This window comes from Macrobrachium nipponense, chromosome 15, assembly GCF_015104395.2.
Source record: "Macrobrachium nipponense isolate FS-2020 chromosome 15, ASM1510439v2, whole genome shotgun sequence".
NCBI classification, from domain to species: domain Eukaryota; kingdom Metazoa; phylum Arthropoda; class Malacostraca; order Decapoda; family Palaemonidae; genus Macrobrachium; species Macrobrachium nipponense.
The window spans coordinates 411,897-426,308 of record NC_087208.1 but is presented as its reverse complement, the minus strand read 5'-3'; the positions used below and the strand labels follow the sequence as shown (position 1 = coordinate 426,308).

At 37.4% G+C, this 14,412-nt stretch overlaps 1 protein-coding gene across 3 annotated transcripts in view; it reads right to left on the bottom strand.

Annotated features, from left to right (window-relative positions):
- Positions 1–14,412, bottom strand: part of LOC135226957 (zinc finger protein 260-like) — a 554,628-nt gene that overhangs the window by 181,337 nt on the left and 358,879 nt on the right. For all 3 annotated transcript variants that reach the window (XM_064266642.1, XM_064266641.1, XM_064266640.1), the window contains exon 5: positions 3,984–4,147. In XM_064266642.1, the coding sequence (XP_064122712.1) occupies positions 3,984–4,147 (164 nt within the window). The remainder of the gene's footprint in view (positions 1–3,983; positions 4,148–14,412) is intronic.

The window sequence follows — 14,412 nt, the reverse complement described above, 5'->3', positions numbered from 1 at the left end:
AGCCAAATCTTCCACAGGTACTAAAACATTGATGACACCTTACAAATACCTGGAACGTCATTTTCAGGTGAGTAAAGGATGAGACATCAGATAAAAAGGATTTTCTTTTTAAAACGCAACTATGTACGTCAATTCATGTTCAGCATCTTGCCAAAAAGCATAATTTATGCATACTAACATTGCCTAATGTAAGATGCATTTGTACATTACATCACATGCATATATTAATGATCGTGTGCATTCAGATAATCTTTCTCCTATTTATCTAAGATGAAAACTGTCAGCATACCATCTCTTTTCCTTCCCACAAAAAAAGGGCAACATTTGCTCAGATGATATGCACTCTGTCCCTATTTCTAAAAGCTTTTCCAAGCTCTCAATTTAAAGTCTTTGGAACAGTTTGGTCTTGACTTTAAGGACTTTTACCTTACCCTTTCCATTTCTTCTTTCATTTTCAAGTCTAATCTGATATACCTTGGTGTGTGTTGCTTAAGCCCTTTTAGTCAGAGAAACTAAATGAAAAAAATATATTTATCTACATAAGAATACATCGTTGCCAGTCTCACAAATGTTACTAGTTAGTTTTGGCAGTTGTACTCTCTCATCTTTGACATCAACATTATGAAAAACTCCTTGATGATCATCAGCATTTCATCATTTCTGTTGGAGACAATGAATCAATAATGAACAATTCTATGAGCAAGATAAGGTATATCTGATCATTGCAAAACTGCCTTTATCTATCACAAATTCAGCGCTGCCAGTAATGTATACAGTTACTTTCTGGGGAAGTTGACACCTCTTCTGATCCTTTCCTCAGACTTTTATGATGGTTACAGGTAGCTCAAGGTTTGAAGATTATTCTCAAGTGGCAGATGGGTGACCAGGTACATGCAGTGCAACAGCATTCTTGACTGAAACTAAGAAGTTTCCTTAATCTTATTTCTAAAGACCTTTAATAATATAACAGGTAATGTACAAAATCACTCAGGTAATTATAAAGAATGGGAATTTTTGGAACACCACCATGAAAGTTTAGATAAACTTTCAAATACTGGCACAGTACTTCAGAAAAGTAAGAAATTTGCTAGTAGTATTTTTCAGCAATTTTGTAGTAAGACCCTTGAGAATGCATGTTATTCTGATTTACAGGTAGGTCTTCTGATAGTTTTTGAATCTGCTATTCAAGTAGCTTGAATTAGTAAATCCTGTTCTTGCTACTGGGTGGTGGCAGACCCATGTTATCACAAAGGATACACATAATGCTCTACACATTTTGTGCCTGCACCTCATGCATCACCTGCTGAATATCTGATGAACAGATACCCTATTAAGGACAGAAACTCAAATTCATTCCAAAGCTTCACAATACTTTACCAGGGATATTAAGAACAAACTGTGTACATATACTATATTGCTAGGGCCAATGTCAACAAACCTGGGCTCAAACCATGTATCTCCCAGTTCCTTTATTCTTAGGTAGTTTGACAGTTTTACTAACCTTTGGACTATCTAAGCTCAAGGAAACGAACACAGCAAGTGGAAATCAATCCCTCTGGACATTGCAGATTCTTCCAGATAACAGACTTCCAGATGAACAGCCAAAAATCAAAGATCAGTGATAGCTGTAAACTATTCCCCCAAAGGTTCCACTCCAATACTATGTGATTAAATAAAATTGTTTCTTAACCTGAGCTTGGATGTTCTCATCAAAGTGAACAATACAATAGACCAGGTAAATTAACATTCAGATACAAGCTCAAATGAAACAAAGCCAAGCATCTTATTTTGATAAGAATTTATGTGAAGAAATAATTTTTACTATTGGAATATCAGAAAATTGGGTAGAAAGTTACAACAACTTCCACACACCCTATAGCTCAGTTGTTTTTGGAATTTTACTTAAAACTCATAAAATATATTGGAAATTTACTTAAAACTCATAAAACATAACCATTTCATTTATCATGAAAAGTTTCTAAACATGGACAGTATTTTCTCCAAAGGAATAAGAAAATGCTGTCTTGCCAGGGGATTAGCGTGCAGGCGCAGCAACATCAGGCAGATCTGCAACTGCAACCCAGTTCTCCATGTTGCAAACTTGGACAACTGGAATGCCGGGCAAGGAGATTATTCATTATAAGCTATATATTTGTTTAAAATAACCCATTTTAATCCTCATTTTTATCATAAAAAAATAATCTATTGAGAAACACCCACAACTTGAAATCAAAACTAAATTTAGGTGACAATAAAAACAAATAAAATACATAAATAAATAAATAAAAAAAAAAAAAGAGAGAGAGGTTTCACCAAACCACTATACAGGCTGATAAGCGAAAACTGCCATTAACTGAAACTCATCAATTTATGGTCCCATAAAACAAACTTGGCAATTTATGGAGCCATAAAACTGAAACTCTGCAATTTATGGCACCATAAAACTAACTCGGCAATTTATGGCGCCATAAAACTGAAACTTGGCAATTTATGGTGCCATAAAACCAAAGCTCGGCAATTTATGGCACCATAAAACTAACTATTTATGGCGCCATAAAACTGAAACTATTTATGGCGCCAAAAACCGAAACTCAGCAATTTATGGCACCATAAAACCGAAACTCTGCAATTTATAGCGCCATAAAACAGAAACTCTGCAATTCATGGTGCCATAAAACTGAAACTCGGCAATTTATGGTGCCATAAAACCAAAACTCGGCAACTTATGGAGCTAACTTTCCATTAAAGGCACCACTGTTAGGTATGTTATGACGCCATAACTATTATTGGCACCTTATGGCGCCAATAACTGAGACTCGGCCCTTACAGCACCAACCAGGGACTGCCTATGGTAACCTGAGAGAGCACTCAAGCCTTTATGAAGAGATAATTTTTCATTCCCTTCATGGGAGTCCAACACTGAATCCAGTAAGCGATTGGCATGGAATGACATCATCTCTGGTGGCACTCCACAAGAAAGAACAACTCAGGTTGATTTTCATATTTTCATAGGAACTTCATTAAACCAGTGTTGAAGGCTTATTATGATAGCTAGGTGGAGACGAGTAAGCTTCCATTTGGTTGTCTGAAGCAACTGAAGTTTCAACTTCTTAATTTCCAGATGAGCCCTTTCTAGCTTTCATATCAGACTTTCCCATGAATTCTGCCTCAGACTATCTGAGCTGGTACTAAAACTTAGTATGTAACATGGTAACTGGGTCTGCCACATTAGCAAACCCATGTTACGAAAAGTGCCTCAAAGATCGCTTCCATATGGAGCTTCTCCAGCTAACTCAACTTCAGTCAGGCTGTTCAAAAACAGTTTCTCCATGCTTCAGTTGAGTTTGGTCCTGCAAGTGTGGGCTGCTTTGACCTACAGTTTCCTAACAACTTTGGAAGAGTTATTAAAGAAGCATTGTTGTTATGATTATAGTAATTTTCTCATTAAGGAGGGCCATGTCAAGAAATAAGTTGTCAAGACTTGGATTTAAACTATAAACAACCCAACTAGCAACTAATCTTAGTTTAATAAATAAAAAAAAAACTCTTAAAATTTACTTTCATGCAAATAATGGCATGTATGTTATGAAATCTGCCCACTTTCTTCAAAGCCATGAACTTTGGTTAATAGTATCTCTCAAATTACCCAATGAAATGATGTATCCCAGTATTTTCCTGTTAAAACTGACATTAAAACTACTACCCCATGGCAATCCTTTGCTAATAGGATAAGAAGCCTCTAGTCACAAACTGTTTGATCACCCTAATGATAAAACCTAACTGATTCTTCCAATGAAAATTGTTTAATCCAGAACACTTAGCACTGAGTTAAAACAATAATTATTTTCATTACTGCTGTACATAAACAAAAATTTTCTTGATAACAGCAATAATGACAATCATCAATAATAATTAAGTCTCTGAACAAATGTTAGTTCATTATTACACCCATAAAATGTTATGAATCCCCTAGATGCATTTACCGTTTAATTTCCTTCAAAGTTTTGTAATAAATCAGGCCTTTGTACTGGAATGCTCCTATATTTGTTTCACTATCATTTCTTGAGCAGTTGACAAAACGCATCCAGTTGCTAACACTTTCATCATAGGCATCAATGCAAGCACTAGAAGAACTCTTCCAACGCACCTGGAAAACGTACACCTAATTTAATTAGATATGCAAACTATATTTTGTTTATTGAAATTAGTACCGAGATACACTTTCCTCAGTATAACAAAAAGAAAAACTGATTATGAGATACAAAATTGAATAAGTGTTATAAAATGAATAATTGGTAAATTTAATTGCCATACGAATCTCTCTCTCTAAAAGTAGTAAAATTCTTTGTAAAGATGTCACCATCCACTAAGACACCAACTGAATCCCAAGATAATTTCACAATAAACTACATTGATTTGAAAAATCAACATATGTACATTATGTCATTGTTAACATTATCACCAACCAAAGATTATTAAGGACTCTCAGTAATCAGACTACACAAACAAAAATCAAGGTGGATGTCTTCTCTTTGTTGCCCTCAATGAGGAGTGTAAAATCCCCTCCATTATAAAGAAAATCAGTATAAGAAAATCAGTATAAGTGAAATTAATCTTCATTTCTGTAAAATATATTGCAATATGTAATTAAGAAAGTAATAGAAGAATGCTCAAACCCTGAGTAGAATTTCATATAGTGTCTCAAAGCCTACGGTACTTATACATTCACCAAAACTAATTGTTTGTATCATCCAGTTTGATGCACTCTATACAATAAATGGGAAATACACACAATAACTGATACTTGATGCATGTCACAATAAAATAAAACCATCATTTTAATACACTATGCAGTATTTCACAATATAATAAACATTTTCATATCTGATTTTCCATTGAAGTTAAAAGTGAAAGTTCTCAAAAACCTTTTTTATAAACATTACAGTCTTTCTTCGATACTTTTTTTTTCTTTATTTAATCAAAAGCCTTCCTATTGGTTTTCTGTGTTTTACTTCCCAACCTACTGTTTTCCGTGTTCTTAACTACTCTCATCACAGGTATGAAATCACGTGCTAGAGCCAGTAGGCTATACTGGATTTTTATCCTTTGTCCAGATTTTAACTTAATTCAAACCAGCCAAGGGAGATTTATTTCGGATAATCAAGCTTGTATTGCAGTTTCACCCACTACTTAGTGGACTGGTTTGTGCAGGCAATGTGAGCTATCAAAAATAGCATCTAGAATTTCTAAGTCTTCCTGCTATTTCAGCAGCATGAGAGAGAAAATCTCTGCACTAGCAAATGTGCACTCAAGAAAAAGAAACAGCCTTACAAATGAACATACAGAAAAACTGTTTTTTGTGACTCAGAATCTTCAAATTGGTTGCACCCCTATATAATCCAAATCAAGACAAATATACAGCAGCTTCAACATCATAACATAAGATCAGCACCAACCGAGTACTAGTTACTCAAAAAGGACACCAAAGATTGACAAAAAGCCTGTCGACTGACTGAAGTTAAGTAAATCTTAGTTTTACCAGACCACTGAGCTGATTAATAGCTGTCCTAGGGCTGGCCTGAAGGATTAGATATTTTTACGTGTCTAGGAACCAATTGGTCACCTAGCAACGGGACCTACAACTTACTGTGGGATCCGAACCACATTATATCGAGAAATAAATTTCTATCACCAGAAATAAATTCCTCTTGATTCCTCGTTGGCCGAGCCGAGAATGGAACTTCAGACCACCAGATTGGTAGCTGAGCACAAAAACCACTCATCCAACAAGGAACTCTGACACAGAGTCACAGTCTGATATGATCTCCTCCTCATCAAGAATTCCTTGCTTAGATGAATCAGATTTATCACTTGCAGCTGTAACAGGCAAGCTTTTGGGATCCGATCAGGTTCTTTACTACAGTAAACTAAAAGGATTCAACACCAACAATTGAAACATGGGATACGAATAAAGAAAGAAACTCAATCAGAACACAAGTTTATTTACAAGCTTATTCACAAAGGTAAATGCAGAATGGTTTCTCCAATTTACATGAAAAAATTAAATCTGACTATATGTGACAATGGGGAAACAGTGCAGTAATGAAACACTTGCTGGCAAGTTTTATAGCTGTCGAGATCGGTGCTCAATACGTTGACTTCACGAGGGGACAATAAAAGATTCAGATGGGCTTCTTATCTTCATACTGCAGGAAGTAATGACTTAGTCTTGAAACTTGAAGGGAGGGTTACTTCTCAAAACCACTTGCAGGATGTCTTATGGAGGAGTAATGATGGTAGTTTAAATTTAACGTCTCCAAAAGTTGTGTGCAAGAGAAAGAGCAAAATAAGTGGAAGAATAAATGGGAGTGGTTAGATGGTGGGCAAAAGCATGTGAGTCATTGTCTGTTATGGCAATCACAGAGAATATCAGTGGCAGTAGTATGTCACGGGAGTCATGAGAAGTGAGGATGTCGGTGAAGTCGGAGTTCTACTAAACAGTTGGTTTGGCAGCGGTCTTGTCCATTGAGGGTCAGTGATATTGTGTGATTTGATTAATTTTGGTATTGTAAAGTTGTTGTGCATGTGTCTGTCTGGTTGTGGTGAAGTTGAAGAGGTTGGTTGTGTGTTATGGTGTGTGTGAGTTGGCGGTTAGGGACAATGTTGGTGTTGGCGGATTGCTGTGCTGGGTTGAAGTTAGTTATGATTTGGTGGATTGGTTGTTTGCGTGGTGATTAGGGTGTTGTTTTTCTAGTTGATGTGCGGTTTTGGTCTTTGTCTCTTATTTGTTGTGCTTCTCGGCAGTGGTTGTGTCTGGGCTAGCCTAGCCCAGCAGACAGCACAGCACCTACCTAGCCCTGAGTATCTGGAGTCTGAGGTGAGTAAATGTATTTGTGTTTTGTGTATTCTGTATTTCGGTAAGCCAATTGTCCTGTTTGTAAAAAGAAATGTAAAGGGGAAAGTGTGGCTTTGGGAAAATTTGTCAGCCGGTACAATTAAGGTAACTGTGGGGATTTTGCTTGCTTTCTTTGCTTGCTTGTAATTTTGCCACCACCTGAAAGGGTTTACCGCCTCGTTGGCGGGATCCTCCCCCCCCCCCCCCTCCCCCCCCCCCCCCCCCCCCCCTCTCTCTTCTCTCTCTCTCTCTCTCTCTCTCTCTCTCTCTCTCTCTCTCTCTCTCTCTCTCTCTCATCCTTTGTCTCTTCCTTCTTCCCTTCTCTGTTCCTCTGATTCTCTTTACTTCCTCAAAGTCCGTAAATATAAATATAAATAAATACATATATATGTATATATATATATATATATATATAGATATATATAGATATATATATAGATATATATAGATATATATATATATATAATATATATATATATATATATATATATATATATATCTATATATATATATCTTAAACGAGTTTTTCGGACCAAATGATACTCGTTTAAAACAAAATGAAACAAACTGCTAACAGGCAACTACCTACCTTGTTCTGTGGCTGAATCTCTCTGGGCGTTAGCTGAAAATGCAAGCTAGACTAATAGATCCCCGTAGATACAAAAATATACCATTTTATTTCCCAAATTAGCTAACATTAAAATGGAACAAAATCAACTGATAGAAATGGAACAGTAACAGTCTCCAATGTAGGCGGAACTTGAACCGCCTCGTGGTTTCATGTAAGTGTTTCACGAACACCTTTGTTGAATAATTGTAGATCCTGGCTGAGCGCATGATCCATCTCGAAACAACTCAGCATGCGCCATTATTCAACATCTGCAACCCCTGTAGGTGTATCCAACACCACCATTGCTGAACTGTAGATTCGACGTCTTCCGATGAAGGAATCGTAACCGCCACCTCAACTTTTCCAATTACAAAATGTATACAAAGAATATATATATATATATATATATATATATATATATATATATATATATATATATATATATATATACACTATACACACACACACACACATATATATATATATATATTTCTGCGCTTTTCCATACAAAACGCTATGTATTGTTACAGAATTTGCTGCCGCAACATATCCTATCGACCCAAATTGACCCCTTAAATTCTTCCCCAAGGAATGTCATCATCGACATCCCTGAAAACAGTGCAAACCTCCAAGTAATCAACTCAAAAAGAAAAAAAATCAGCAACCAGTCTCATCACAGCATTAAGCCACCTGTGAATACCTCATGTGCTCAAATGGCACTATGGACTTGTCTAGTCAAGACTTGCAACCTCAGAAATCATCATCCCTTCAAATGGCCCAAAAATCTTTACTGATACTAAAGACCCATATTCCTCAAAAATTATCCCTAGGATATATATATATCCCCAAAGGTACCCAAAAATTGTCCTCATTCATGATACTGCCACATATATATAAAACCGCATAACCACTTAGTCGAGATATAAACCACAGAAAACCAAAATTCAACAATTGTATACTGCCAAATATAACCACTGGTGAATATAAAAATACAACACCTTCATAAGAACCCATAAAACCACAATGCAGTATGCCACCACCCAAGAGCCATAATACTAAAAGACCAACAATACCCAAAGAGATAAACAACAAAAAAAAGTAAAAAATATATATATAAAAGATAAAAAGAAGAAAATAAGAAAGAAAACTTAAAAATACACTCATATCTTCATATGAATGGAAACCGACGTATACGCACCGCAAATGTGCGTGAACTATTTACTACACTTGCAAAACACTTTCATACGTCGAAAATTAAACTTTTCCCCTTCACGTTTTAAAACACTGTTATTCCAGAATCCCAAGATGGCTGACACTGACTTAGCCCAAGAGACGAACCGAACAGCTTCTCCCTGTCCAACCCACTGAATCAGCAAAAGGAGCCCCGAGTTGCCTGTGACATGATTATAACCCCTTTTCCTACCAAAAAAAACCATCTATGTCTAACTGGTCACCAGTCTCTTCGTTAGCGTACCTACAGCTTATAAAATATATAAAAAGCCTATTAAAACGCCTGCCACCACTCTTACCCCTCCCCCTTTATTAAAGCTACACAAATTGGAAATCCTTACCTGTTGTCAATGGTGCCCTCTGTCTGCAACCATGTCGTTAGGCTATGAAGATCTCGTAGGTATAAAAATATACTATTTATTACCCAAAGCAGTTGAATATAAAATAGAACAAAATGATTAACAAGTCATAATAACATAAAACCCAAATCTGCCCATAAAGAAAACTAGTAAGTTAACATTCTACCCTCCTGACTAAGAATTCACTCCCAGACCCAAAATGTCAAAAGTTCATTATATTAGTCAGGTTAGAGAATCCAGTCTCTAAATTAGCCATGGAATAGGACCCATCTGTAATAAAGATAATAATGGATAAAAGATACACTTCACACATCACTCTTTCAAAGCCTTTAAGTAAAAAAGTATTTCACACTTCTCTCTCTTTCAAAGGTAACGGTTTTCTAAGTCTTAGAAAATATGCGTCATACCTTTACGATGAGGGCTTTCTCTCCCAACACTCGGCGTGTACCACCTGACCTCTTTGATCTCACCAAAAGGAATGTGACTTTCGCAAGTGCCTTGGACTATTAGGCCTGTAACATCCCTACAAACGAATATACATACTTGACTACAAGACAAGCAATCTCTCGGTTAAACGCTTACGTACTCAAATTCCTTTACTCAAGTAAGCTGCCCTTACAGCCTGTCTCCAAGCAAGACACGACATGTAATTCATTAACATTACAAACTTGTGATATACATATATATATATACTATATATATATATATATTATATATTCACATTCCATATATGTAAGTGTATAATATATATGTATATATTTTGTTATGACCTGCTCATTCCCCTCTTGAAAATGTAGTCTAACAATTAAAAATGGCCTTCACTGGAGGAACGAGAATTATCACAAACAAAAAACCTACAGCAGAAGGTCGATATTGCTGAAAAAGGAGGAATTTACATAAACTCTGGACTTTAGTTTTAAATGAACTATATTTACACTAAGTTACGGGTAGGTCCAGGAACTAATGAGGTGGTTGATTGTCAGTCCACCGGAAACACTTGGCTGGGAAATGAACCGGACACGGAAATCAGAATTTGCGCAAAATGGGTTATTTCAAAGCAAGCCTTATTCCAAAAGGTTCCCAATTTTTCCCACAATCAGGCAGTGCTTTTCTGCGGAGATTCATTCTAGCATCAGTACTGAGGCGAGGAACACGTGGCAAACGTTACACACTACTAGCTCTTAGCATAAAATATTACAACCCACTCAAGATGCATGAAATGACTGGGAGTTTTACACAAAAAGGACTATTACGTAGCTTGAATTAACAAGGACGTTTACTAGCATCACAAGGGAATTAATCACAGCACTAAACTAAAATTGGGGGAGTGAGAAGCTGAACAAAGAAAGGAGAAAAGTCACCTTGGAATAATGGAAATTAAATACAAACAAGAGGCAAAACGATTCATTGACTGCACTAAATTTACATCTCACAGTCTCACAGTAATTGGAAACCCTGTGTTTGGTAGTCTTCTTATCTGCTGATATTTCTGTGCACTATAGAGGTATAAGAACACTTGTGGGATCTCCCAGAGTGGGTAGGGGAGCAAAAGGGGTGAAGTGGAGTGTGCAGAGCCTAAGAAAGTCTGAGACTGAGAGAGAGCTTCTGTGGCCCCATTCTTTTAAAATCTTGCCTGGGTATGCCACGCCCTCATTCTGGGCCCCCTGTGGAGAGTCAATCCAGAGCAGCCAATAGGAGCAAAGAGGGGTTTAGAGAGAATGGAGGCTTCCAGTTCACAGGGGCAACTTGCATATAGGCAAGGACGAATGAATCTTGTTATAAAGAGGTCTTACTTTTTCTTGGTTCTGGCTTAAAATCCTGAATATATATATATATATATATATATATATATATATATATATATATATATATATATATTATATGTATTATATATATATGTATGTATGTATATTCGATATAAATAGGATGGAGAAATGCCAGCATAGCATTATTCATTTATTATCCAAATTTTTTAGCCTTTGAGTCTCATCTTAAGGGGTTAAAATATACAAGTTATAACAAGACTCAGTATTAATATCAATAAAAATGGAACAATATAAAACTTGAATATTCTAAAAAATAATAAAAAAACAAAATAAAGTGAAAAATGCTTAAAAACTGAGTGATGTTCTCTTATTTGGAAAAGAGGATGTCAACTATGCTATAAACAAAACTGTGGAAGTGGTCCGACCATTTAATAGGGACACATGAAATCCTTATATGAAAATTATGTTTTACACTAATTGCAATGTTCTTGAATGTTAGGGAATTCTTTTGTTTTCATAGTACATCCCGTACGGTGAGATGAGAATCGATTGACTTTCAGCAATCATTTCGTGGCTCCCAAATATTTCCCGATTTTACATTTTGGGCAAGTAAAGCATCATACCACCAAAGAGACCAGCTTTTAGGTGAATCTCACTTTAAGCCAACTATCATCCCCTGAGAGATATTAGTCCACGTGTGGACCAGTTGCATTTACTTTCCCAGGCCGTTAAGCAGTCTCTTGTAAATAAATAGATGTAAAGTAATTAGCAGAGTTTCTGGCGACCTTTTCCTCTAGAGTAAATGTTCACTTTAAATCCTTTTTATGGTAAGTTCAAGTAATTTACTCTGTTTTTCCCTCAACTATTTCTATTTACGTATTAGAGCCCTCTGAAGGCCAGGCTTCATATGTAACAATGTCGACCTCGCCGAGATTCGAACCTAGCTTGCTTAAAAAAGCTTGTAAATCACGTTATCCCTTGTAAAACGTAAAATGTAAATGTTTTTACAAAGCACAAATCAAAGCACACTTGCAGCGGAAGACACACACTGACTCACGGTAAGGTATACCATTCATATAATATGATTATTTATAACCAATGATAGCTTAAGATACGTTTAAGTATTTATTTTAGAAGTGGTTTAAATAAGTGTTAAGTGAGAAATATTATTATATTGTAACGGCCGGAGCGCCGAGTGAATTCTCTGTTATTTTGCATTGTTCTCGTCTGACGAGACACGGGCACGTGTTTAAGATAGAGGCCAGAAAGCACTAGTTCAAACTAGGAAGTGCTTTGCCAGGGTTTATTGTTGTGTTAGAAAGCCTAGCTAGTTAGGAGTGTTCTACTAATAGTTACGGCAAAAGAAGTGTACAATTCTTTTGTCTGTGATATGTTAGGGGAATTCATTTTAACTTAGTTTTCATTCCAAGTGTTGGTAACCGCTTAGCCAGCCAGCTCTAGTCAACTGAGCGTAAACGCTCGCTCAAACTGGCCAGCTTCGTAAGCTTCGCGCATGCGCTTTCCCAGCCAACCTTCGTTTCGCACAACACAGCCATGTTTGTATCCCTTTAAGAATTATCTCAACGATTTAAGCAAAGTAACTTAAGTCTTGGAGTTTTAACGTAAATAATATTAATCTCGGTACAGTATCTATCGTTCTGCCAGAGAAATTAACGTAATTCATCTTGAATAAGAAATTAGAATTTCGTGTTGAAAATCACCTCCGCGTTTACAGAAATCAGCTGTCTCTGTTCGCTCACCACGCGTTTCACCTAGCATCACTCACCCGCTCGCTGAGCAAAAGTTTCATTTCACTTCGTACTAAACGTAACCTTTTCCATTTACAAATGTTTGCTAACATTTTCAGCTTAAAATTCTTACCGTCATTTTCACTTGTCACAGGGACCTAGTAACCTTACGTAAAGTTAACGTAAATCTTCAAGGTACAGTAAAATTACAAGAATTGTTAACGTAAAACGCATTGTTGTAAATTTCATATGAAAACGCAAATCATTTCATAAGCGCAAGCCGCTACCAGTAACGTAAATATCGTTCATCACTAGCGCGTTATCGTTTTCATAAACCTTATTCAAAGCAGTTCTTTCATTACACGTTAACGTAAGTAAAAATCATTTAACGCAAGTTGCGTCATATTAAACTACCATTATTAGTTCAATTCAATACAAGGGAGTTTCGTCATATATCATTTTCACCCTCTCAGAGAGAGAGAGAGAGAGAGAGAGAGAGAGAGAGAGAGAGAGAGAGAGAGAGAGAGAGAGAGAGAGAGCCTATTATTCCAAAAGCCAAGAGTACTACGTACTTATGCATTCAACATTAACATTATGTTAGTCTCTTGTGTCTTTCATTTACACCGAGCATGATACATACGCGCCAGTGTCCATTGCAGTTTTGCAAGCATTTATTTCATTTATTGAGTACTTCAGCAAAGGACTGAGCATTTTCAAATTACCATCACCTGTCGTTGCCCGAGTGGTCTTTTCCATTTTTTATCACAAAAGACTTACGTATACCGCAAGCACAAACCACACAGTGTGCCACCGCAACCTTCATTACTTTCATCAAGAAAGCCTACCAGTCTAGGACTGGCCACCACCAGTGCAAGTCAGGTCTTACCATTTTACAGTGCCACTAATTCTTGACACTGTCCATCGACTGGCTGCTGCAGTACTCCCACCTTTTACTTTCTCTCCACCATTACACTCTGCCACAAGCAGTGCCATTTCTCTTCAGTATATTTGAGTATACTGCATTTAATGTCGTCCGACGGGACACACCAGCACGCTACCAGTGCCCCAAGGAACGCCTCCATAAGTGCCATTGCACCTGTACAGCTGTACAGGTAGCAATTCTACCTGCGTGTCCGTCCTTACGGAACGCCTAATTAATTAGTGTGTCCATGTACAAGGGTCAGTGATACTTCGGAACACTCCAAAGGAACGCCTCCCAAAGTGCCGCAATACCAGCCCTAAGTGCCGTCCAAAAGGAACGCCTCCTGAAGTGCCGTGCACCTGTACAGACGTACAGGTAGCCTTATACCTGCGTGTCCGTCCTACGGAACGCCCATTCCATTAGAGTATCCACCATTTCGGATCACTCAACCAAGGAACGCCTCCTTAAGTGCCGTGCACCTGTATTGGACCTACAGGTTGCCCATTCCAGTGTCTCCCAACTTAGGAACGCCCTTAAGTGTGACGTATGCCGCACACTCCAATTGATTGTCTCACCTCATCAGAAGGTGCCATTCCAGAAGTGCCACCAGCTTACAGGACACTTCCCAAGTGCCACACAGCACCCAGTCTTTTCAGACTTTGTCATTACCGCCTTGCAGAACACATTTCCAAGTGAGTGTCACATTACACAGTAGGCACTCCCATTCCATTCAGTACCCTTCCTGGCCATTATTTTCAACTTTGTCCGAGCCTCTACTGCAGCCTAAGGGAAATGTCTTTCCCTGCTTCCCGCGACTTCTTTGCCATAGAGCTAGAGAAGCTCCGAGCCCTCATAACTCTGGGCAAGGAGGCCGGTTACACT